At 32.6% G+C, this 25,474-nt stretch overlaps 1 protein-coding gene across 1 annotated transcript; it reads right to left on the bottom strand.

Annotated features, from left to right (window-relative positions):
• Nucleotides 1-739: 739 nt before the first annotated feature.
• On the bottom strand, nucleotides 740-16,650 carry LOC145316895 (dihydropyrimidinase-like). Its single transcript, XM_080157708.1, has 8 exons — nucleotides 16,614-16,650; nucleotides 14,325-14,342; nucleotides 11,442-11,523; nucleotides 7,543-8,256; nucleotides 3,725-3,919; nucleotides 1,985-2,214; nucleotides 1,493-1,718; nucleotides 740-1,083 (listed from the first exon to the last, which is right to left on the bottom strand). The coding sequence occupies exons 1-8, from the start codon at nucleotides 16,631-16,633 to the stop codon at nucleotides 889-891; spliced, it is 1,680 nt and encodes a 559-aa protein (XP_080013834.1). The 5' UTR covers nucleotides 16,634-16,650; the 3' UTR covers nucleotides 740-888.
• Nucleotides 16,651-25,474: the final 8,824 nt, after the last annotated feature.

The following is a 25,474-nucleotide window of genomic DNA, read 5'->3' as shown; positions in this document are numbered from 1 at the left end:
GGTAGTCCAAATTTAACCTACATTCCCACCTCCCCTTGAATGTAACCCTAAAACAAGTTAACCAAAACAGAATATCTGAATCTACTTTGAAACTCGCGTATTTTTTCTCATTTAATTTAACAGTCAAGATAGAAATAGATTATTTGCTCCAGATTTACCACATCTATTTGAATTACCTCACTGAAAAGGCAGAGGCAATAACTATTAAACTATTAAGAGTATAAACTTTATTTACATTGCTATCTATTGTATAGGAGAAATTGAAGAAGCATATCTTTTGTGCTAACATTAGTTCAATCATAAAATTTGTGCCAAAAAGCTTTGTACAAATTTAGCCTCCATATTTTAAACTCAATATATTAAGGAGACTTTCATAAACGATCTTTTCACGTAATAACTGATTTTTCAAGTATAAGTCGTTATTATAGTGAACATAGGTTGGTATATAGCTTTTTAGCTGTCAATAATATATCTAAATGCTAATCAAAGTTAATATTTTAGATTGTAACTTACATCGATTTTGAATCAATTGCGCGAAAATTGGAATGACGCTCCACTACAATATTTAATATCTGGAATGTAAATTGTACAACTAGTTTTGGAATCATAATTAAGCGTAGAGATCATGCATCATGATCTTGTGGATATCAAATAAAAGAAAATAATTTGTACCTATTAAATATTAAACACAATTCTGAGGCTTTTGCTGAACTTTTTAACATTGAAGAGAAATAACTTCTTTCATGCACATATTAAACAGGTTTATGGTACAAAAACGTTGTCCATTTGGGTTGTTTTCAAAAAAAAATCCTTTATTTATCAAATATTTTTGAAACCTCCGTGGGGAGTAGCAAAAGATTTGCTGGGTTCTTGTAGAAATTTACTGAATTAAAAGAAAGACTTGATTGAGAACGTGCTGTCTTGCTGGTTGCGGACTCCGTGGGCAGTTTTGGGCCTCTGGTACATGCCAATCTCCTTGTCCATGTGTGTGGAGCCGCTGGGAGTGACCTGGCTGGTAGAGTTCTGGTTGGCGGTCAGCTTGCGCTTGTCCCAAGCACTCATGGGCCGACGATCACGAGCATCCTGGAAATAAAATGAATTCAGTTTTAATTTGCAGCATAGGCAACTTTTGACGCAAACTAGAATTCTTAAGTATTTGTTTTGAGTGCTTTTTATACTCAACGTTCAGTATTTAGGAATTTCTTAAAATCACTAATAAAGTTTTATAACAATAACACATGTTTTAAAGTGTCCATCACGAAATGATGTAGATTCCTTAATTATTGAAAAGCTTTGATTTTGAAGCCTAAATAATATTGTATTTTAACAGGGAGAGTGGGTGGGTGGGCATTACACTAGCACACAAAGTTTTACAGAAATGTTTTCTCATTTGTTGGTTTAAGCTATGAATATTCAAACTTTTTAACCAATTACTGCATTAATTTATCATACATTGTCTTATCCTTTAAGATCCCTGATATGTAAAGTATACCTGTGCCTTATGCTCATGTCCAGGAATATCTGTCCGCTTCACAGGAACATGTCTCTCACTGTCCGGCACATCACTGCCTACCTCCGGCTGCTTCTCAAACTGTACATAGCTGCCGTACTTGGCCACTGGCCTGACCTGGCAGTCGGTGACGACTAGCTTGCCCGCCACAAGCACATGTTCGGCTGCTCCGTAAAGTTCGGCACCCTTTTCTACACCAAGCTGAGATCTGTAATAAATATTTGTTATAATTTTCGCTTAATATTACAAACAATTAGACTTCAGAAAAACATTTGACGGTTAATTTGTATTTTATATGTCTTATTTCGATAATGCTTTTAGATTTAGATAATTTCTTTTACTACGATTACATAAAGCATTTTAAACTTAATGTGATGCCTAAAAAATATGAAAATCGAAGATCTAATGTATTACAAATAACGTAGCTACACTATAATTGATGTATGTCTATCCAACCATAACAAAGATTCAAACCTGCAACTGCCCGCCTCAGGAACGGCGACACTTCTCATTGGATCCCAGATGACAATATCTGCATCACTGCCCTCCTTCACACACCCCTTCCTGGGATACATGTTGTGTAGGCGGGCAGGGTTGCTGCTAGTCAGCTCAACAAACTTGCTCACACTGACGTCATTCTCTGTGACAAGCTGGTGGTAGGCCACGGACAACCAGTCCTCCGCTTCCTCGCATGGTGCTACTTCCTGTAAAAAGAATATACATGGAGTAGGTTAAAGACAAGTGGCGAAGCCGATAGTCTTTGACTTTACAAGCGGTTGATCCTCTAGCATCTAGGGGCTCTGTAAACGAAGGGGCAAAAAGACAGTAAAATAGCCTAAAACCATCCTGGTATCTATGTGAAGCTACAATCAAATTTTTCAGTAGTTATCGATATCTTAAGCTACACACAGAAAAAAAGTTTTTCTTATGATTGTTTGAAACATTTTAATGGCCATAAATTTACAGTATGCAAATCTGAACACATCACAGTAATATAATTTTAAAGTTTATAATATAATCTTAATTTTTATTTAGAACTCAAAGTGACTTGGCTATTATGCAATTATGTTGCACAAAATAATAAAACAAGAATGATCTATTCCAAGGATAGCAATGAGCATCTTATTATTTAATTTTAGCTTTTTTTAAAAATATGTTTCTAAAGTTAACGTTTTTCATCAATATAAAAAGAGGCTTGTCCAGCACTAAAAACCTCCTCGATCCAAACTTTTAAAAAAATAAAGTAGTATAGTTTTTCGCTTCTATCTATTTTAGATTAGGATAGGCTATATTAATAGAATGGAACTCCAGCAGGGTTAGGGCTCCTGAAGGGGTCAGGCATAAACAAAAAATCTACCACTCTTATTTTCAATCTCTTTCAAAAATGAAGAGAGGGGTTTTTGTACTCACTGGGTACTTTGAGGGAATGCACAAAAAAAGACAAATTATTTCTAGTTACATCTACAAAAAGAACTATAAAGACCTTAGACAGATTATCAAGTGGTCTAAAACCTACTTGGGCGTAACACTTTGGAGAAGCATTGCTGCAAAAAATGTAATCTTAAAGTTTGTGTGAAAGTTTATGCAAAAGTGTGTCAACTCATAACTTTCAAGCTCAAAGAACATTATTAACTTTGCAGTTTGCCTAGTAGCTGGCCTGGAAATTGGTTCAAGATATCTTGAATGTCATGGTATAACAGTAAAATAGTTCTCGATGGTTGACTCAATGACTACTATCAAATTGTTCTTAAAGGTGTAATGGCTGTGTAGTCTTGTAAGTCTTTTTTGTTAAAAAAGTAGTAGAAATAAAAAATTTATAATCTAAGTTTGTTTTCCAAAGTATTGCTTCAAATTCGTAAATATCCTGTCTACTTAGATTGGTTGTCTTATAAGAAAGATTAGGAAAACTTTTAAGGGATAATAATTTTCACAGGTGAAATTTAAGTCTATAAAAATTCGGAACCGATTAATATCTCCTGGGTTAGAACCGGTTGTCAGCCATACTGAAAAATCATGCATAGCATCGTATTAGAGACAATTTTCCACGAGTATATAGATAATAGTCATAAAATTGATATTAGTTTTATTTGCCCGGGCCTTCGGCCTCTCAGGCTAGCAATTTATATGAAAAATTATGAATTTTCATCTTAATATCCGCGAAATGCTGTCTATAATACGAGGCGATAAATAATTTTCACTTGATTTGCTACTTACCTCATCATTATTGAGCACAACATTGTTGGAGGCGAGAATAAGGCCGCTAGTGTCCTCCAGGGGCAGGATGGAGCTCAGGTTTGACATGTTCGTTAGGATATCAGAGAAAACCTGAAGCCCTCTGGCCCGGAATTCCTGGATGATCTGGACGCACCAGGGGTTGCACACGTTGAACAAGCCCAACGAGATTCCAACCTGAAAAGTTTTGACTGTTTGGTATTTTTTTTCAGAATGGTTTGTCAGTATATATTCAATTCATCTATATCTCCATCTATTTAATCTTTAATTTACATTTTCATTAATATCTACCCATCCATCCATCTGTGTTGTCACCACTAGAATAATTTATATTCCATATCTATCCAACCATTTAATTATTTTCCTATGTATCTATCTACTTATTTATCAAGCCATCTATAATGTTACTACTAGAATAGTTTGTATCCGAGATCATAGTATCTCATTCCCAATATCTTTTTTATATCTAATTATCTATCTGTCTATATATCAATCCAAATATCTATGTTTGCACTTTTTAGAAAAATTGTTCCAGGTCAATTATATCTATTCTACTTTCTCTAAATCTATCCATCTTTTGATCCATCTATCTAAGTTGACACCTACTATATCAATTTAAATCAGAGCATTGTAATAACTTCTGTCTATCAACTTATTTATCTAATATCTATCCATTTATCTATCTATCTCTACCCATCCATCTAAGTTGGCATCTACTAGAATAACTTATACTTTAGATCAGAGTAAGCAATATCTTATATCTATCCACTTATTTATCCAATAGCTATTCATTTATCTATCTATCTATCCATCCATTCATCTAGGTAGGCACCTACTAGAATAATTTGTGTCCCAGATCAGAGTATTGCATGTTTCTTACAATTGATAATTTCTTAACAAAATTTAACTTGAACGGCAATAAATCCCACCCCCCCCCCATAATTTTTGTTTAAAGCTTTGGATGTTGAAAAGGGGAAGGTTTGCTTATCAAATTTCAATAATAAGGGGTAAGGGGTGCTGAAATCCTTCTTATGCAGTAGTAAGCTTCATTTTAAACGTTTATTTGAATTATCAAGGCATTTAGGTGGAGTTTTAGATGACCCAAATCCCATTTACAGGATAGTGTATAAAAGTTTGAGCTGAAAGTTTCTCTGGCCAGGCTAGAAAAAGTTGGTCGTAAATATCCAGAGATGCAATTCTGTCACCAAGATGGATTTAGGTCTTCTCAATGGATATGAGATATATGAGGATATATTGAAAGGGGAATGTTTGTCGTTAATTTAGCTTCCCAATCTGCTCCTCATTCATTGATCAGTACGTTCATCCAGTAGGAGGGGATGAGGTAAAAGGAGTGGATGGAAGGTATCGTTATTTTAGCTAGCTGCGAGTATATAAAAATCTGGTGCAACATCCAGGTTATAATATATTGATTGTCTTCTGTGTCCGACAATATAACAAAAATATATCATTTATGACAAATTACGCTTTTAAATAGTGCAATAAGTTTTTTTTATAATTGGGGTCCAACCGTCCGTATGTCTCTCCGTTACACCTAAAGAATTATAACTTTGTATCTTTATCTACCTGTCCTACAGTTTTCTTATTTTTACTTCCTTGTTAATATTACAGCTTACTGTTCTTTTTCATTGGCTATAGTTAACTATCAAAGCTGTGATTCTTATCAACTTTTGTATTATACACTTTTCTATATGTTTCAAAAGCAGATTCAAAGTAAATATCTGACCTAACTTTTTTTAAATCAGTATTTTAGTTTCCAATATTCTTTCTTTATACTAAACTTAATTAATTAATTTTGTTATTCTAATGATATTAATTTTGACAAAATCAGAATAAGTGATGTTAGATTATTTTGTTTCATATTGGTTAATTAATAAAACAAAATAAGCGTTTAAAATCTGAGATTTATGGCATTTGACCAAGGGTACAGAATTGGTAATTTTTTCATAGTTTTCAATTCTAAAATACATAGAAAAATAAAGAAATAAAAACATGAAGAATAAGAAACGTACCCAGGGATATAAAAGACAATGGACGATAAATTGATGTACAATGTACATCCCCAATGATGATACTCAAAATTATTCCTTTTGTAGATTACAATCAGTGGTTGAAACGTAGGGACACACAAACTAATGAACTTTGGGGACTAGTGTAATAAATAGCCTAATGTCCCCTCCCTCCCTGAAACGTACCAGTATTTTGAGGAATCACGACATGAAAGTGTCAACTATGATTTTATTTTGTAAACAAATGACATTTAAGTTTAAACTTTCCAATATTCTAGTTCATGTTCTCTTAAAATATGCGGCGCTTTCACACAAAGTAACCTGTTGAGTGCTGATACCCCCTTCCCCTTATTTTTAAATATGGAGAATAGTATTATACTTTGGTTTGTTCATTTCTTTAGTTTAGGTAGGTTAGAGTTAGGTTATATTGAGTACTGGGTAGCCTCGCATGGGAATAGTAAAACTACCCTCCTATTAGTTCTTATTTATTTCAAATAAAAAAAGATGTGGGCAGTGTGTATCAGTTGTAAACTGTCACTTTGTGTAAATGCACCAAAGAAGGTGTATCAACTTTTTTTTTTATAGCTAGCCGGTTCTTTTAGTAAGTAGTAGATGTAAAATTTTTCATAGAATTCAGATATGCAATCGGTTTTTTTGTAGACCTCTTATTTTTTAAGTAATTTAAGTTTTTTAAAAAAATAATTAAGTCGGTTTTAAGGTACTAAAACGCAACAAAATAAAAGAAGAAAATGGCCAGTAAGAACAAAAATAGTAAGATCTTTAATTTGACACCTTACTTTTAAAATTCTGTTGAGTAATTATTGAAAAAATCTATTTTTTTAACCTCGGTTTAATAAAAACTTTAGACCTAAATATTTTCTCAAACAGACATAAAAAACATGGGTTCATATATACCTTTAGAATCAGAAAAATATTACGAATCCATTGTAAGCAAAATTGAAAAAAAGTAAAAAAATAAAAAATAAAACAAATGGCCAATTGTATTTTTTGTTCAGGCAACACTATCGTCTTCCCCTTTTTACCCCCTCTTTACCCCCTTCCCATTTTTATACTCAATTCAAGAATTAAGACGTTGCCTGTACAATATAATATGATATTTTCATATAATTCCTTTTATTGTAGTTTATATACTATATTGTAAACTTTTTTTTCAATTTTGCTTACAATGAATTCGTAATATTTTTCTGATTCTAAAGGTATATATGAACCCATATTTTTTTATCTGTGAAATAATAAAATTAAGTTCAAAGTTTTTATTCTCGTGGGTTTAAAAAAATCGATTTTTTCAATAATTACCTGACAGAATTGAAAAAGTAAGGTGTCAAATTAAAGATCTTACTATTTTTGTTCATAATGGCCATTTTCTTTCTTTTTTTTGTTGCATTTTAGTACCTTGAAATCAACTTAATTTTTTTTTTTTTAAACTTAAATTACTTAAAAAATAAGAGGTCTACAAAAAAACCGATTGCATATCTGAATTCTATGAAAAATTTTACATCTACTACTTACTAAAAGAACCGGCTAGCTATAAAAAAAAAGTTGATACACCTTCTTTGAAATTTTTGTATTTCCATTTTAGCGTTTATTACTTGTATGTATTTAGTCAGATTCAATATTTGTTAGATAATTTTTTATAACCTTTCATTGTAGGGGTCGTTGAGACAATATGAAAGATGAATATTATAATCATATGATTTCTTAAAATATAAAAAAAAACATACCTTTTCAGTGACAAAAAAAAATATATTTTACCTGAAGAGCAGTGCTGCAAACCTTCCTGACTAGAATTTCTTCCAGATCCTCCACAGGTGTTGTCATACTCTTTCCCTCCAGAATATCCTCCTCCAGAGCTCCGCCCTTCACATCCACACACAATACTCCGCCCTCTTCTTTCACCTCCTTCATCAGACTGATCAGCTCGGCGTCTTCCAGATTGAAGGCAGCCTCGCCGCTCAAATGAACACTCACCACATGACCGCTTTCTCCTTTTAGCGTGTCCATGTTGATACAACCGGCGTCAGCTGTACAGGCCTTAACTCCAACATTGCAGTACAACACGTTGTCATCCTCATTCTGCTGCAGCTGTGCCACTAAATCAGCGTGTTTACCGGCGTGCGCGCCGTCAACAACAGTTGTAGTGCCGCCGGCAACCGCCGATTTTGTTCGTGTTGAAAGTGCCTCCAGATCAATTGCGTGGGAAGAGGCGTCGAAGAATCTTGCATCACAGTTCACAGCTCCTGGCAAAATATATTTATCTGTCGCGTCAATTTTGTGCACGTCACTTGGCAGCTCTAGCTCCTTGCCGACTTGGACAATCTTGCCGTTCTCGATCAGCACGTCGACCTCGACTATATCATCGTCGTTGACAACTTTTCCATTGAGAATGGCGATAGGAACTTGTTTTGTGTCGTCGAAAGGGATGGCCTCGCTTGGGGCTTTGGCGTCCTCGCATACAAATGGTTCTTCCTAAAAAATATTAGTTCTAGATATGCTAATGTCGTATGGGTGAGTTGCACCTTGACTGAACAGTCAACTTGTCAACTCAAGGCCAGACTCTTGGTCCTTCACCTCATACCCGTGGTACAGTACATTACAGACAACCAACTCTCTGTGATGCACGACCTTTGTCTGAGAAGTCCTAACTGTGCATGGTAACGAGTTGCGCCTGTTTTGGGCCAAGGCATTCCCCCCACTCTAACTATTTACGTCGCGCATCTGACATAGTAGCAGTGGGAACCATTTTTAACGTCTTTAGTTATGACGCGGTGTCGGACCGAGATTCGAACCTAACACCTTCCCGACGACGAGCGGATGCGCTACGTGTTGAGCCACGGTCGCGGGTTTAGTTCAAGATAAATTCTAGATAAATTCAAATCATATTTAAAACTTCGGTGTTACAATAATTAATTTAAAAAGTGATCAAAATAATATAATAGCGTTATCTAAGCGACTTCTTACAATTTTAATAATCAGTTGAAAGTCTAAATCTGACACAAATACATATGACAATCCCTTCTTTTAGAAAAAAATTCAAAGCATCCCAACGGGTTTAAATTTGGGTTTAGTCGTTGCTGACTAGCCCTGATAAAATCATTTAAACATGAAGCTTGCATAATCCCTAATATTTACTTATCCTTAACCTGAAAGCAAACCAAAAATACAAGATTTAAAAAAATCTAAATCGTAAGGATGTCCTACTGGTAAAAAAGAAAATTTTCCCAGATTTTATTAAAATTTAATAGAATTTGTTAACATAACAATATCTGAAATGAGGTAAAGAGCATCTTGAAAGTTTGACAGGGCATCAGCAAACTTTGCTATATTGAATCCTAAACAGGGGCCTATATAAGTGGAGAAACTGGAAGAGAAGCATAGAGAAAAAAATAAAAGAGAGGAAACAAAGCAACTAGAAGACGAAAATAGGCAGTGGGCCTAGAGGCCTACTCAGCACTGTTGCCGCGCTAAAATTTATTGCTATTCCACTACTTTTCAAATGGGATGATTAAAAATTTAAAAAAAATATTTTTTTACTTTTTACTATTTCCATATTTAGGGCAAGAATATTAGATTAGATATTTTCGTTTTAATGTTTTAATTAAAAATTACATAGAATTTTATTTTTATTTAAAAAAAATTGTTCATGAAAGATGAATCCTTCTATTTCTAAAAAGGGGGAAATTTTTTTCATAATGAACATTCAGCTGATTCTGACCGCCCACGGCTGTTTGCTAAATATCGCTTTTCTTTTTATTCACATTATTATTTTTGATTGACTTACAAAAAGCCCTGGGCGGTTTTTGATTTTCGTCTGCTTCTAAATTTAGGGATGGGGAAGTAGTATTTTACCATGAAAAAGGGGTGAGTATTCATCCTCTTATCCTTTTTCCTTATGAAGAGAAGTAACCATGGACGTGTACATGGTATTAGTGGGGGATCGTTATTTTGGTAACAGAATTGCACAAAAATTTCTGATTATTTAGAGGGTTCATTATTGACTAAATCACTCTCCCTCCCCTATATGATTATGTACACCTCCTCTGCAGCCTTTTTATAGGCGGAGGGGAGATCTATAGTTATTACCAAAATTGAAAAAAAAATCTTCATTTGCCTTGATTACAAAGGGAAGGGGAAGAAATAGGTTTCACTGTTTACAATATCTGCCCTCCTTCTCTCCTCTAAAAAATCAAAAATAGAGTTGTTAACACACCCTCACGAACTTGAAAAACAAGTATGCACGCCCATGATTGAAAGGCAACTGTTTAAATGTCTAAAAAGTTTGTGACAAAGATGTAAAGTTGTCCAATCTCAGGACAAAATAGTTCTCAATCTAGAGCAAATTCTGCCAAATAAATTTAGAAAAACATTTTTGTGAAAAACCTAAATATTGATATATATTTGCTAGGTTTTCTTGGAGAGTTTGAGGGGGGAAGGGATTGATAGATAGAAAATTTGCAAATTAAAGATTAATTAATTAATTGAGATACATTAGGCTGATTTTGAAATCTTTAAAAGGAATGGAAGACTAATTTTTCTTCTCTAAAAAACCTTGTGTGTAAGACCCACCCCATGGCAACGCTACTGTTCTCTTTGTACGACACAGTAACAAGGTTTTATATCTGCAGTAATTACCATCCAGAGCAACATTTCATGAATTATATACAAAAGGTTAACAAGGTAAAGAGCAGCGTTGGAGATATTACGTGAATGAAGTGCCAGGTAATTATCGAGGTGTTGGGTTTGAGTCACTACGTTTCATTACAAGGAATTGTACCTAATACTGCTCTGTCTTAAATTAAATATCAGCAGTTTAACATGGAACACGCAGGCTTAGATTAATCAATTAAAAGGCTGTCAAGTTGTCTGTTAAATGTTAAGGAAATAATTTTTGTGTAACTTTATAGAATAATTTTAGGCACACATTCCACTAAGACAAGCTCAGTATTTACTAAGGCTGTAGCAAATATTATTCTGGATCTAGTGCAGTTCACGGTAACATGTTCTTAGTACGATTATCTCTAAAAATCTATGGATTTAAAGGATGCTAACGGCCAAACGTATATATTATACTCACATAAAATTTCAATCGACAAAAGAAAGCTTATAAATCATCTGAAATAGTGCAATAATTCACTGTTATCTTGAAGTGCACATAAATTCGCTAAAAAGACGTCTTTTAAGCTTAATTTCCTTCAGTGAAGCATTTCCTGTACATTTAACGTCATTTCAAACTACCTTATTATCACAACTTTATATTTAAAAAACCTTGATTAAAATTCTGCTTGGAATAGCTGCAAAGCTTGTGCAAATTCTCCGCCAAATTTAGATTCAGATAGTGCAAAAAATATTCGGATAGCCAGACAGACAAATAGATACATACTGGGATGGGCACACGACTAGATTAATGGTCCTAAATCTTGGAAAAGGTTTCTCTTTTGTAAAAAAAAAAGAAATAAAGACTTTCCATTAAATTAGCTTATGTTTAACACTTATAAGAAGAAATATCCTATTATATAAAGGAGTAAGGTGTTTATTTTACCTGTAGCTGATGATATTTCCATTTAAGGGAAGCTTCTCAAAGGTATTGGCAAGGTTTTATTATTTTTTTTTTAGAAAAGAGTTGCTACGGCTACAAAATTATTACAAAAGTTTACCTCAGCCTCCTTAAGGTAGATATCATGACAGAGCACAGAGGACATCTGGCTAGAGTCGGCAGCTCCACCACGGCTGTGACACCTGCCATACAGGGAGAATACAATTAGATACATATGTTTGGATACTAAAGATATAGAAAGGATGCACATTAAGAAAGTAGCGGGACAAAGAGTCTCAAAAATCAGTAATTTGGCGTCATAAAAAGGAGGGAGATGGGAGGAGAAGTGGGAAAGGAAACCCATAAAAAAAGAGATGGATAATCCCTCATTTTTATGACGTAATATGGCGGATTTTGAAACACTTTGTCCCTCTACTTAAGAAATAAAAGGCAGCAATGCAGAAATGGATATAAAATATATGTCTATATTATGACATTGTAAAAATAGTCGTAAATTTAGGTTGCTAACACGGAACTCATATATTGGTCAGTTCGTTCACCCAGTAGGAAAGGAATGGATTGGGTAAAGATGGTGGATCGTTATTTTAATGCGAGTTTCAATTCATTAGAGAACATGAAAATCTAGAGTAACATCCAAGTAATAATATATCCATTCAAACTAACAGGCAGCCATACAGACAAGGGTTAAAAATACAGACATTTTCTTTAGATAGATAGAATGACCAACAGGTAGACCACCATATCCGCACTGAAAAAGGATAAAGATAGACAACAGACACAAAGATAGATGGATGAAAAGAAAATTATATTCTATTTATTCTAAAAAGACAATTATTTCCATAAGACAAGCTAATTAAAAAATAACAGTAGAGAAAAATTTTTAGGTTCTATATATTTTTATAATTTTAAAGATTGGCAAATATTGTAAAGATAGAACTTTAGAACTTATTATATTTTCAACAGTCACATTCTGTTATAAACATGGAATAAATAGTCAAATGTATCATTTACTAACCCCCTGAGACGGACAGACGAACATACTACCTCTGTAGAGTAGCCCAACTTTTAAATTAAAATAGAACACGAATAATGTTATAGAATCCGTAAATAAATAGGGAAGATGAAACTAACAATATTTATTGATGATAATAATGGATATACAATTTAATTGGATATATTGGCAGGGGAAAATTGGTAGTGTTTTTCTGTTGCTAACATGGACCTTATTGGTCAGTTCTTTTATCCAGTAGTAGATGAAAGGATGGGGTAAAGGGGGTTGATGAGAGGATATCGTAATTTTAGCCAGCTGCTAGTAACACTTTATTAGACTGCAAGAAAATCTGATCAAACATCCAAATAATAATATATCGATTATAATAATATAGAATCCTAACTATGACATAATAACATTAATAGAAATGATAAATTATCTAATAAACAATCATCCTCAATAATAAATTATGATAATGTATACAATATTTTTCAGTGAAGCTTATGAACATCGTTCTGATATAGCATAAAGAAAATAGACTATATTATTCCTATTCTATTCAAGCCAGAGTTAAAGGGATAAACAAGAAATAATGAATAAATATTCCCCCAATAATGATAAACAACAATCAGATCAAATTTATTAGGGGTAAAGTTTCACTATGTACAATACAAACTAAATCTAAACTAACCACTCATAGTTTATAAGCTAACGAATGGCTGAACTAACTGAATCTTAATGGGTAATACAATGGGCGATAAACTTATGCACAAATAATTACCCCTCTGCACATTAAAATAAATGTAAGATAGTTTGGACTATGCAAGTTTTAAAATAGATTATTCTCTATGTTACAATAAAACGATGTTTATATGCTTCACTGTTACACATGCGTGCAGTTTGGATTTCTGCATAATCCCATAATAAATCTTATATGCAGATTGGTCAGACAGACATTTCATCAGCGTAGCTATCTTATATACGAGCCGTGTTAGTCTGCAGTCCGCATTAAATAAACGTTTAAAAAGCGGAGCTGTTTGGTATCACCAGTCAAGTCGTCCACAGATTGCTCAAATAGACGTTTAAGTAGCGAAGCTATGTTATAACACCAGTCGGTTCGTCTGCTGTCCGCAGATTTCTCAAAAAGACATTTAATAAGCGAAGCTATGTTATAACACCAGTCGGTTCGTCTGTTGTCCGCAGATTTCTCAAAAAGACATTTAATAAGCGAAGCTATTTTGTAACACCAGTCAAGTCGTCTGCAGTCTGTAGATTGCTCAAACGGACATTTAAGCAGTGAAGCTATTCTAAAAGACAAGTTTTCTTCGTCGAAAATTTTTTGCTGGATATCTCTTATTTTTCCTAAAGTTCTATAATTATCCCCCCCCCCCCCACATAAAAAAACCCGAAGTAAGTGGGATTAAAGGTAAACTTAAAATTTTGTCAAAACCTGACTTGGCATAAACATCCGCCTGCAGTCAGCAGATTAGACAAATAGACATTTAGGATATGGGTAATTTTCCTTTGTGAATTTCTGTTCTCATCATTACCCCTCCCCCATAATGTCGGGTTAAAGATAAACTTCAATTTTGTTCTTAATCGGACTTTTATTTTTGAAAAACAAGCCACATCCACAGTCGCATTCCGCTGCTCTTTTCAATAGCCAGCCACATTCGCAGCTGCCCCCATAATATGTTAAATGTGCAGTTTCTAAAAACTGTATTTGAAAGTCATAAATTCAACCACAGTCCTTAAAGCTTTTGTTAAGAAGCAGAAAATTAACAAAAGTCGCAGCTAATTCTTCAATCTGCAGTTTATACGACATAAAAACAGGCTAGCCATTGTTAAAAATAAATTTTATTGTTTACGTATCTCCGTTTATGTCTGTTCATAGTTTTCATCAAAGTTATTTTATTATTTTCATCATAATAACAATATCAACTGACAAGTTCATTTGACTAGCTATCCTTTTAGGCCAACATTTTTATTTACCTTTGTGTATCAAAGCTGCTGAAATAAAACATAAAAAAACGTTTATATACTAGTATTATCATTTTTTGGAAAATAAAAAAAGAAGCAATGGATCCAATTGGCCTGTTGGAAGTAAAATTTCTTTGATATAATTGTCAAAAACACCTTCAAGCTTTTTTGAGGGTAGGGGGTGAATTATAAAAGCCACATTTTGTGAAATTTTAAAAAAATCATCTGAGTTGTAAAAAAAACTAAGGGCTTTTCTGAGAGGTTATTTTTTTTTTTGGGGGGGGGGGGAAGGGGGGAGGAACTAATTTTATAATCAAAATACCAAGACAACCCTGCGGGACTATAAATGTTTGGAGAGGGTTGTATAATGACCTCTCTCCTCTCCCTTTTTCGTGGTTTCATTTTCTTTTAAAAATCTATTAAAGGATTTGTTCACACAAAAAAGAATGTAAACAAAAAGTAATATTGTAGACGTTGCAGATTTTGTATAAACCATCAAAATTTGGCAATTTGAAGCTATAGATTTTATCGCTTTATTGGAAATAAAAGATAAATTGCAAAAACACAAATTTTATATATACATATATAGTTTGATATAATAAATAATACTTAAAATAATTTTACATTTAAAAGGACTCTCCACAGAAAAATCAACTTTAGATTTTTAAAAATCTAACCTGAAATTATTATTCTCTGTTCAATTTTAGGCATTTTTTGTTTTTGTGGCATCGCGATCGAAGCCCTTTGAAATTTTTTACCTCCTTTAAGTGAATCCTCCCGCCATTTAATTTGTGCTGCTTTAGTGATTTTTAGCTTCTATTTTTGCCGCCGTTGCCGCATTCATCGCCCTTCTCCGCCGCTACTCCGCTATTCATCGCTTTTTAATATATGCTCCCCTCTCCCTTGTTCAGAAATTAAATGGAGGCTGGGGGTGTTGTGTATAGCCACGTACGCAATGTATAGCGGAGTAGCGGCGGAGAAGGGCGATGAATGCGGCAACTGCGGCAAAAGATGGTTATATTTGGCGGAGGCGAACACAAAATGGAGGCGGCAGGATTGTCCAGTCAAGGAAGAGGATAAATCGTAGAGCGGCCGGTTGCAATGGAGCAAATGTTCTTTAGCGGCAAACATATATTGAGTGGAGGAAAGTGTAGTATATATTGTTATAGCGGCAGTACAAATAGACGGCGGACAAAATTTTCAAAGGGCTTCGATCGCGATGCCACAAAAACAAAAAATGCCTAAAATTGAACAGAGAATAATAGTTTCAGGTTAGATTTTCAAAAATCCAAAGTTGATTTTTCTGTGGAGAGTCCTTTTAAAAGTCTTTTTCAAATAATAGAGAACACCCACATACTATGTTAATTATAGTCATGAAATTACTGCCTGGTCTTTAGGAAACTTAAAATAATGACTAAAGATTTATTTTCAAATTATTAAATTTGAATATCAAAGTCATACATTAACATTATATTAAAAATTAGTTTATAATTAGTTGGTTAATTTGTACGCTTCACGTTAATGGATATTGTTATCCTTGTTAATCTTTCAATAAGTACAAATTACTCAAAATTTCCGAAAAATATGAAAACATATTAACAATTTCACTATATAAATTTTCTTGCAATCTTTCTTATTATTTTCAATAGAACCAATGCAATCATTTTAGCTTTTCATTATTACAATTTTTCTGAAAACTTCTTCTAAGTGATAAGAAAAGTTGGGAATAGTCCCTTTCGTAACATTGCCCCATAAGGGGCGATTCGTCGTATTTTAAAAAAGGCTTTTTATAGGTTATTTTATGTTAGATTAGGTTATATTGGGTTAGGTTATTGCCCCACAGGGTTAGGTAATTGGCCCCGCAGGGGCTAGAAATAGGAGAAAAGCTACTGTAAAAAATACGAAGAATCGCCCCATAAGGTGCGATGTTACGAAAGGGACTATACCCGAAAAGTTTTAAGAAATGAATTTCAAGAAATAAAACTTTATTTGAGATTATAGACAATCGAGTAATTTGAAGAAGGTCAATGAAATTTTGAATTTTGATTTTTTAGACTTAAGATATGGATTAATTGTTTAACATGGTGGTAGCAATTTAATTCTAGTCTAAATTATGGATATTCTATAGTTGGCCTGAACTTTGTAATAGGTTGTAAACAGTTGGTAGTGGGTATGGAGATAATGGTCCAACAAAACAGGAACTTAGTCTATGATTTTTATTTTCTTATTTGTAGAAAATTGTCTATAACGCAAATGTTTAGTGTGTCTATAATACTTAATTTTATTTTAATGAATGCTTACCTCCTCTCGAAAAACGCCATTGTAAAATTTGTGCTATAGCTCTGAAATTTAAAATACACATTATAAAATGTTTTAATACATTTAATTTTATTATCATTGATTTGTTTAATTATTATGGTAAATATTTTAAAGATTAATTACACATGTGTTTACTTTGATCTTTAATGTGAAAAGATTATAATTTTCTGTTTTTTATTTATCATAACTGTTTTCTTTTAAAGCGAAGCTTTTCTCTAATTATGCCTGTATGTATGTCCGTGCGTGCTAGATCTTACTTGATATATGTATATAGTATATAAGTAGATCAAAAACGGTATTACAATATCAAATGCCTTTATTTAGTCAAAAGAGCTAATATTCAAGAAAACATAGGTTGAACCTTGGAAGATATTTACAAGTTTCTTAAAAGCCAAGGTTGTTCGAGTCTAATTTTTAGTTATTTTTTTCTTTTAAATTCAAAACTTAGAGCTTAAATATTGACACAAAGCATATTCAATGTTTATACAAAGTTAGCTGATTTTTATGTTTAAATATTTAATTAAAGCTTTTAACTCTCTTTTTCTACATTATAAAATACTAGCGGCTTTGCCCCTAGCCTCTAGGGGCTTTTCCCCAAGAGGTTTAATCAAACCAATTTTTCGTATTTTAGATTTAAAAGAAAAATTATAAAAAAAAAAAATTTGCGGGGGGGTATTTTTCATTTTTTGGGGGGTTGGGGGTGTCCCACCCCCCAAGAAAATAGTTATAAACCTTCCCGGGACCTATGAGAAGCTACCCTGTAAAGGAGAACCCGATCAATTCAGCAGTTAGCGAGATCCTTCGCTACAAACAAACAGACAAACAGACATCGTTCTACTTTGTATTATAGATATGTTTTGTTTCAAGGTATATGTGTGTACCATCTAAGAATTAAATATAAGAAAGTCAGAGATATGTAATCACGAAACTAGATTTACAGGGGGGAATTAAAAGTTATTTTAGATCATTAACAAGGACAATTTCATTATTTAGTAGCGCAGTTTTATATAAACAAAATAAGAAGTGCACATTTTTAATGCGTATTCAGGTTTTAAGGAGGTTTTAAGAACAAATGGAGTAATACTTTAGATGTTAAAATTTGCTTTAAAATAACATTTTAGATGTATGTTGTCATTTAGTTGGAGTGCATTTTTTTAGGGAAGTGTAATAAAATACTTTTAAATGGAATGGGTCTATGAACCATTCTACATTACTAATCAAAAAACTCAAAGACCAAAAATGTAACTGTTTTTATACTTTCCTAAAGCTTGATAACGAAAAAACATATTCTAAACACTCGTAGATTTAAATGTTTGATTAAAGTTATAATGAATTACAGAGTTACTTTGATTTTATATTAAGTTGTAAGGGTTGAAAGTTTGTTATTTTGAGAAAGTTATTTAATACTTTTAGCAAGGAAACATGTCCAACAAACTTAAAATAATTTTCTAAATATCATTTTTGACTGATTAAAAAAGATGTATGATTGATTTTCCCCTCCACTAGAGGTCCCTAAAGGCCTGGGGGCGTTGCTGCAAGTATTATTTATTTATAACAATGGTATCTAATGTAAACAATTTATCGATATTTTTAATACAATAGAGATTATAACTAATTCCTTTTATTCCCAAGAATTCCCTCATTCTCATATTTGTTGAAATATATTTGTTTAAAAGAGATTATTTAGAGTTGCAACTATGAAAATGATATAAACTATGAGATGAAAATACTAACAACATTCTTTTGGTATGGGTGGGGGGGGGGGGGGAGGTAGGGAGATTTTCGCGTTTAGAGCTCCAAACTTTTTGATATAATGCTAGATGTTTAAAGATATATGCTAGTTGCATGCTATCATTTGTTATGTACATAAAAGTAAAGAAAGTAAACAAATCATTGACATGTATAGTTTCAGATCAGGGGGCACTAGGGCGGAGTTTACACCCCACTCACCAAATATTAATTTTTTCCAATAAATTAAATGTATAACTTATAAGTATAGTTGTATAACCCAGACAACTCGGACCTTTTACGTCTGCAAGCAAATTGCTTTCTGCTCTTCTGTAGCGACTTGACTTTGGAAATATTTCCGACGCTTTTGGCTGATATTCAAAAACAATTCAATGTCGGCAAAGGGTCCCCACCCCGTGAACATACAGTTATTTAACCCCTGCCCCCTCTATTCTTTTACTTTAATATTTATCCTCTTTATATCCTATATACGTTTTCCCTGTATGTAATCGTTCTTGTTAGAATTTAATGTATATACAAGGATGTAAAATAAATAAAATAAGTTTGACATGAGTATTTTGTATCATCATTTTATTTTAGAATTAAATTATTCCCATATTGATAAAAAGCAAATGAGAGGATGAGAGAGAAAGAGAGGATATGAGGGAGAATATATCCCAGTTAAACTTTGGAGCTATTTTTATATCTACATAAGTCATAAAAATGCATTTAATTTAAATATGCAGGTTAACTTGTCATTAAATAAGATATAATTATCAACAACATAGATTAAACTGTAGTAGAGAGGTATATTTCTTTATTTAATGTAATTGGAAATACATTCTAGATGTAGGTTTCTAGAATTAATTCTTATTTTTCTCTGCATATTAAGATGTTGACTTAAATATGAGGTATATTTGTTAATCACACAATGAATGGACTGACTTTTAGTTGTCTATAGTGGTGGTAGATAGGCATGCTTATGTCAGAGGGGGACACGTAGCTTTGCTAAGTTTAATTAGATTCAAGGGTAGGTTTTAGGCTATTTGGTTGGGGAGTGTACGACACCTCATCTCTCAAGTTCATATACACCCTTTCTTTCAAAACAGAAGTTAATGTGTTGAAAAACTATCCACCAAATCACCTTTAGGGGTGACGCCATAATCGACAACCCGCGGGGTTACTCATTGCCATGAACAGGTAGAACTTCCAGAAAAAGGTAGTGCAATAAAAGGGTTGGTTGTCTTAAGGACGTTTGGCCATTTAGCTTGCATATCAACAAGAAAAATTTGGTTCAGAGATACACTAAAATAAGATGCTATTCCTTTTATATAAACTATCCGAGGCTCGGCTTAATGATAGTAGACAAAACCCATTAAAGTAAAAGCTTTTTATAGTACCTATAAAAAATGACGTCATACTGGCCTACTATTGGTCAATTGAAATGTATACTGGCATGCAATTGGTAATATTTGCCTAATATATTGGTATTTGCCTATCATTGGTCATTTGTATTTTATAATGTGATTTTTTATAGCCACTATAAAGAGCTTTAAGTATCATGTCAACAAAATACATCCAGGTTTAATAAATACAGATAGATAGATAGATTTGATAGAGAGAGAGGTAGATAGATAGATAGAGACATAAATTCCCATGAATGTAAATGCCTCGCCTCGTATTCCAGCATATTTTGAATATTTGAATTTAAAAAATGACAATTTGTTCTCATTGTTTTTCCGCGTCTCAATTAATATGTTACAATTTATGCGGCAGAGAGAGAGATGGAGAGAGAGAGAGAGAGAGAGAGAGAGAGAGAGAGAGAGAGAGAGAGAGAGAGAGAAATAGATGGAAATATAGAGAGTGAAAAAAGAGGAAGAAAGAGAAAAAAAAAGACAATTTTATTCATAACTAGCGCAGTAATAATACTCTAGCATTAGCAGGAAAGCTGTATCAGTTAAGATCTTGCCAATAGCTCTATTTTAATGAAGCTTCACATAGGTCCCGGGATACTTTAAGATTATTTTTGTTATGATATGAAAAAAGAAGATTAAAATAATGTTAATGAGTCACTGCATATGACATTTTAGTTATAAATCTTATCTAATTAAAAGAAATTTTCCTTTTTTTTTCTAAAAATCTGTCCAAAAAAAACAAGAGTGTTACGAACATTTTTTACTTTTAGGTGACTCAAATTGACGTATAGACTTACATACCCCAACTATATAGTAGCTGAGCTCCCGGAGTAACACTATATTTCCTGTATGAACTATATTATGTAATCAACATTTTTTTGCAAGGATGATTCCAACATATTTGCTCGTGTAGGATGGATGAGGCCCCGTTACACAAAACGATTGGTTTTTGAATTTTGTTTAAAGTACGTGTTATAAACAGCACTGAAACCTGACATAACACGCTAACATAAAATCAAAATTTTGGAAAAACAAAACATCAATGAATTTCAAATATATGTATGACGAATTGTCGTTATGATTTTGCAGATGAATGTTGCTAACTGATAAAAGTTACGTAATAATAGTACAGATTATTTTGAAACTTTTTCAACTGTTTTTGTCTTAATGGAAAACTTTGCAAAAATACATCTACAATATAAAGTAGAAGGAACTTTCTATTTAAATCAACATATTTCTGAAGTAGCTGGACCTTTTAACATGTATGTCCTATTATAGTTTAAAACTATTTTTCCTCTTCATTCCTCCTACAGTTACATAGTCCCTGATAGCTAGGGACATCGAAGAGCATTTATTACTGGATTGTCAAATCTTGAAATTTTCCTTTTTCGCATTGGGGCATATTTTTGCGTAGTGATTTTTGCTATGCTGTTGTTACGCTAGAAACAAGTGCCAAGTAATTAAGAAGACGTGCGGCACTGCGCACACACACAACGGTAAAATATTACATCATAACAATAATCAATAAAATTCATTCACAATTTTGGGACAAAAAAATAATTAGAGCAAAAATTATTTCAATTAACGTTCATTTTGGTAATAAGCATCCATGGCAGTAATGCATATCAAGAATAGAGTTAGACGTTTATGATAAAAGTAAAATTCCACTACATACAAACAAAGTAAGATATAGAACAGATTTCATCATACCTAAACCATTCTTCTTCAAAATAAAAATAAAACATTTTTATCTCATTTTTTGGCAGGTATAATAGTTTCTTTGAACTCGCTAAATATGTCATTCTAATTTAGCAGTCAGAGTGTCAGAAGCAAAGTTCAATAGAACATGCTTGAATGTTGGAAATTACATTTTTTTATTCCCTTAATTTTTAAACTTTTATCTTATCATCTAACCTGTATTAAACCTATTTTCTGCCCCGTTTGACCTATTTTATTTTGGTTATTATATGAGTCATCCTATCACAGTACCTTCGAAGGTGCTTTGACTTTAGTGTCAGAACCTAAATTAAGACAGAGTGCATTTCATTACCATAGGTTAGGTAACTTCATTTCACTTTTCAATAAAATCTAAAATGCAGCGGTTTTTGAGAAAATTAGATTTAAAAATTTCAAGTTCAATTTTCACCCACTAGGAGTTACCGCATTATCATGACAAGAAAAGCAAAGATTATTCATTTTAAATTTTGAACAACTTTGCTTTTATAAAGTCTGTCATAAAACCTCTCTCTATATGATTTAATTAAGGCTGAATTTCCGTGACCTTAGCAAAGCAATTGATTAAAATGGCCATTAATTAACTCACTTCAGGAGTGGTTTTATGAAGAACTTTATAAAAGCAAAGTTGTTCAAAATTTTAAATAAATAATCTTTGCTTTTCTTGTCATGATTATGCGGTAACTCCTAGTGGGTGAATATTGAACTTGAAATTTTCAAATTTAATTTTCTCAAAAACCGCTGCATTTTATATTTTATTGAAAAGTGAAATGAAGTTACCTAACCTAGGGTAATGAAATGCACTATGTCCCAATTTAGGTTCTGACACTAAATTCAAAGCACCTTCGAAGGCACTGTGCCTATAATACAAAGTATTAGTTTTTGTCTGAAGCTAAATATCTCGGAAACTAGTAGTCTGAACTAGTTGTTCTTTTAAGGAAGGCAAGAAATGTCTTTGGGTGGTTTTAGGATATTTTCCTGACCCCCTTTGCCCTCCCCTAGAATCTAGGGGCGAGTCAACTAGATTTTTACTATGTGAATTAAAACGTTATCAATCTTTATTTATTATTTGATTATATGAAATAATACTTTTTATTTAATCTCTGCGAACTATGACCGTTTGCAGTCTTGTCTTAAATAAAATATTCTTTACCCTATTTTCCAATAAAACATATTTTAATGATCAATATTTTACATATGTAATACATAAAAATTTTTCTTGGAAACATTATTTTTTTTTTGTCTGGTGTATAGGGAAGGGGTAAAATGCGGGGAATATAAATGTTTATGGTTCACCGCTTTGGCTATTCATTCAAATATAATCTTATTAAAGTCAAACATACCAAACAATACAAAAAATTGGTCACTTTTATACAATACTAAACATAGATAAATAACTTATGATTAAGTCACTGTAAAGTTATTTTTTATGGTAAAAATGCAGAATATTTGCAGAAATTCCGAGAAAATTGTCTGCCACTGTTACCAAGACAAGATAATATAACTATAAATAATTTGGAATGACCCCCAGAGACAAGAAAATACACTCCGTTTTCTTAACAATTATATTTTACTGAGGGATTTACTGTTATGGTTATACTTGCTATATTATCTAGAGCCGAGGTTTGGGGTGGGGTCAGTGGGAGGGAGAGAGACTTGGAGGATGGTTCAAAGGGGGTGTAACCACCCGTTTCCCCAAAAGATAACATCATCCCCCTTGTCCTAAAATTCCCTTTTTCTTCATTAGACACCCCACCAACTTCTCAAATTTTATTTCCCCCTCTGACTAAATTTCCCCAATTTTATGCTGTTGCTCCGATATGGGGAGTATCGGAGTAGAGTTGGTTAAGACCATTAACTAAGTACTCAACCTCCGAGAGAAGAAATAAGAGGACAAATTCCTTTCTTCTTTCTCTCTCTCACTTTTTCATTCTTTTTCAGTCTCATTCTCTCTCCATCTCTCTCTCTCTCTCTCTCTCTCTCTCTCTCTCTCTCTCTCTCTCTCTCTCTCTTTCTCCCTCTCTCTCTCTCTCTTTCTCTCTCTTAGTATTGTTTTCTATTAACTATTCAAATGTCAGGTATTTTAAATATCTAACTGCAGTGCAGATCAGATAAAGATTAAAGTTTACATTAAATATCTATAGATCGAATAAGAAGTTTAATAAAAAAAGTTCTTTTTCTCTTTCTCTAATTCTTTATCCTTATTTCAATTTTTTTTCATTGCTTAGTAACCGGCAAAATATGCTTCTTTTTTAGGAAAGAATAAGAGAGAGAGAGAGAGAGAGAAAAAAGGGGAGGAGAGAAAAAAAGAGAGAAAGATAGAGATAGAGAGAATACAGAAAGATAGATATAAATTTTATTTAATACAGGGGGAAGTTACAGGGGAAATTGACAGCAGAAAAAGGGGGGAACATGATCGATCACTTAATATAAGAAAGGTGTTTTTTAACTTTCTTTTCTTATACAAATTTGTGGTGGGGAAAATTATTTCTAATTTCTTTGGTTTCTGTAAATAATTAATCTTTGTGGTAAATTTATAATTTGTCTAATAAAAGTTTATGCTTTTTATTCATTGATTTTGAAGCTGCAATAATTATTATTATAACGTTTCTTTATTCTTATTTTTTCCCATTCTTGTTAATAGCGAAGATACTTTATAATCAGATTAAGTTATTTGCTGAAAGTACTATTGTATATTGACGGATAATTTAGAGATGTTACTTTTTCAAAATACAAATTATTATATGAAAGTATTTTTTGCAAATGGATGTAGAATATACGTGGATATTATGACAGCTAAAAATTTTTCGTCAATTTAGGCTGCTAACATGGACATTATTTATTGGTCATTTATTTCATACAATAGGAGAAGAAGGCATGGGGTACAAGGCCGGATGGGGGATTATTATTTTAGCCAGCTACACGTTTAACTTTATTAGAGTACATGATAATCTGGTGTAAGATTCAACTAACAAGAAATCCAAGTAATAGTAAACATATTTTACAGTTCTTATTTATATGTATAAAATAATTTCTCGTATTCATTCGATTCCGATGGATAGAAACCGGTTCTCATCCATACGAAAAAACCATGTCTAGCATCGTATTATATCCAGCTTTCTACGAAATAACTATTATTGAATTCTCATCAATTGTCTTAAAGCATTGAGATTGTATGTCAACACTGTCCCTGCAATTTCAACTTTACTTACTTTTCCGACTTTACTGACTTTTAAACTGAATACAGAGAAAAAAAACTTTGTGTATATCCCTAATAAAATAAAAATGTATCAAACATGAGGTTGAGTGATGGCTCTGGCTCAATACTTCATCTATAAACAATTAAAGTTTTTTGATTGTTAGGTATATATAGTTTTTAAAAAATTGGTTGACCACGGCGCGGCTTATAAAAGTAACAGAATCTCTTTCTGTCTGTACCATAGTATCTCATTAACTGTTGAACTGATTTCTTTACAGTGTAGCTTCTCATAGGTCCTGGGAAGGTTTATAGCTATGGTTTTCACTTTTTCTGTTTGAAACAAAAATTAAAAAAGGCTCCTAGAGACCTCTAGTGGTGTAGCCGTTAGTATGTATATAAAGAGATACTTAATTTCAGACGGCGGGTTGGCTAGCTTTCAACCAAAACAGCTAATAATTTCGGATACTTTTCTGATTAAATTTTCCAAGATTGTTTAAATACCAAACTTAAATCCAATTCATGTAACAGTATATAATAATTCAATTAAAACAGCTGAGGTCAATTCATAAAAAAGAATCGCGGATTCGGCAAAATATTTTTAAATTAATAATTATAATAAAATCTATTAATATTCAATTAAAAATCATCCAATTTAATGATTTGAATTATAAAACACTTTAAAAATAGTTTAAAGTTGTTTCTTTAAAGTATCAACAGTTCTTCGGTTCTTATTTAAAGAATCGACCCTAGAACCAATAAAACAGAAA

Source organism: Acartia tonsa, chromosome 4, assembly GCF_053477335.1.
Source record: "Acartia tonsa isolate MP-2025a chromosome 4, ASM5347733v1, whole genome shotgun sequence".
NCBI lineage: Eukaryota > Metazoa > Arthropoda > Copepoda > Calanoida > Acartiidae > Acartia > Acartia tonsa.
Note: the sequence above shows the minus strand (reverse complement) of the source record. Positions and strands in the feature narration are given on the sequence as shown.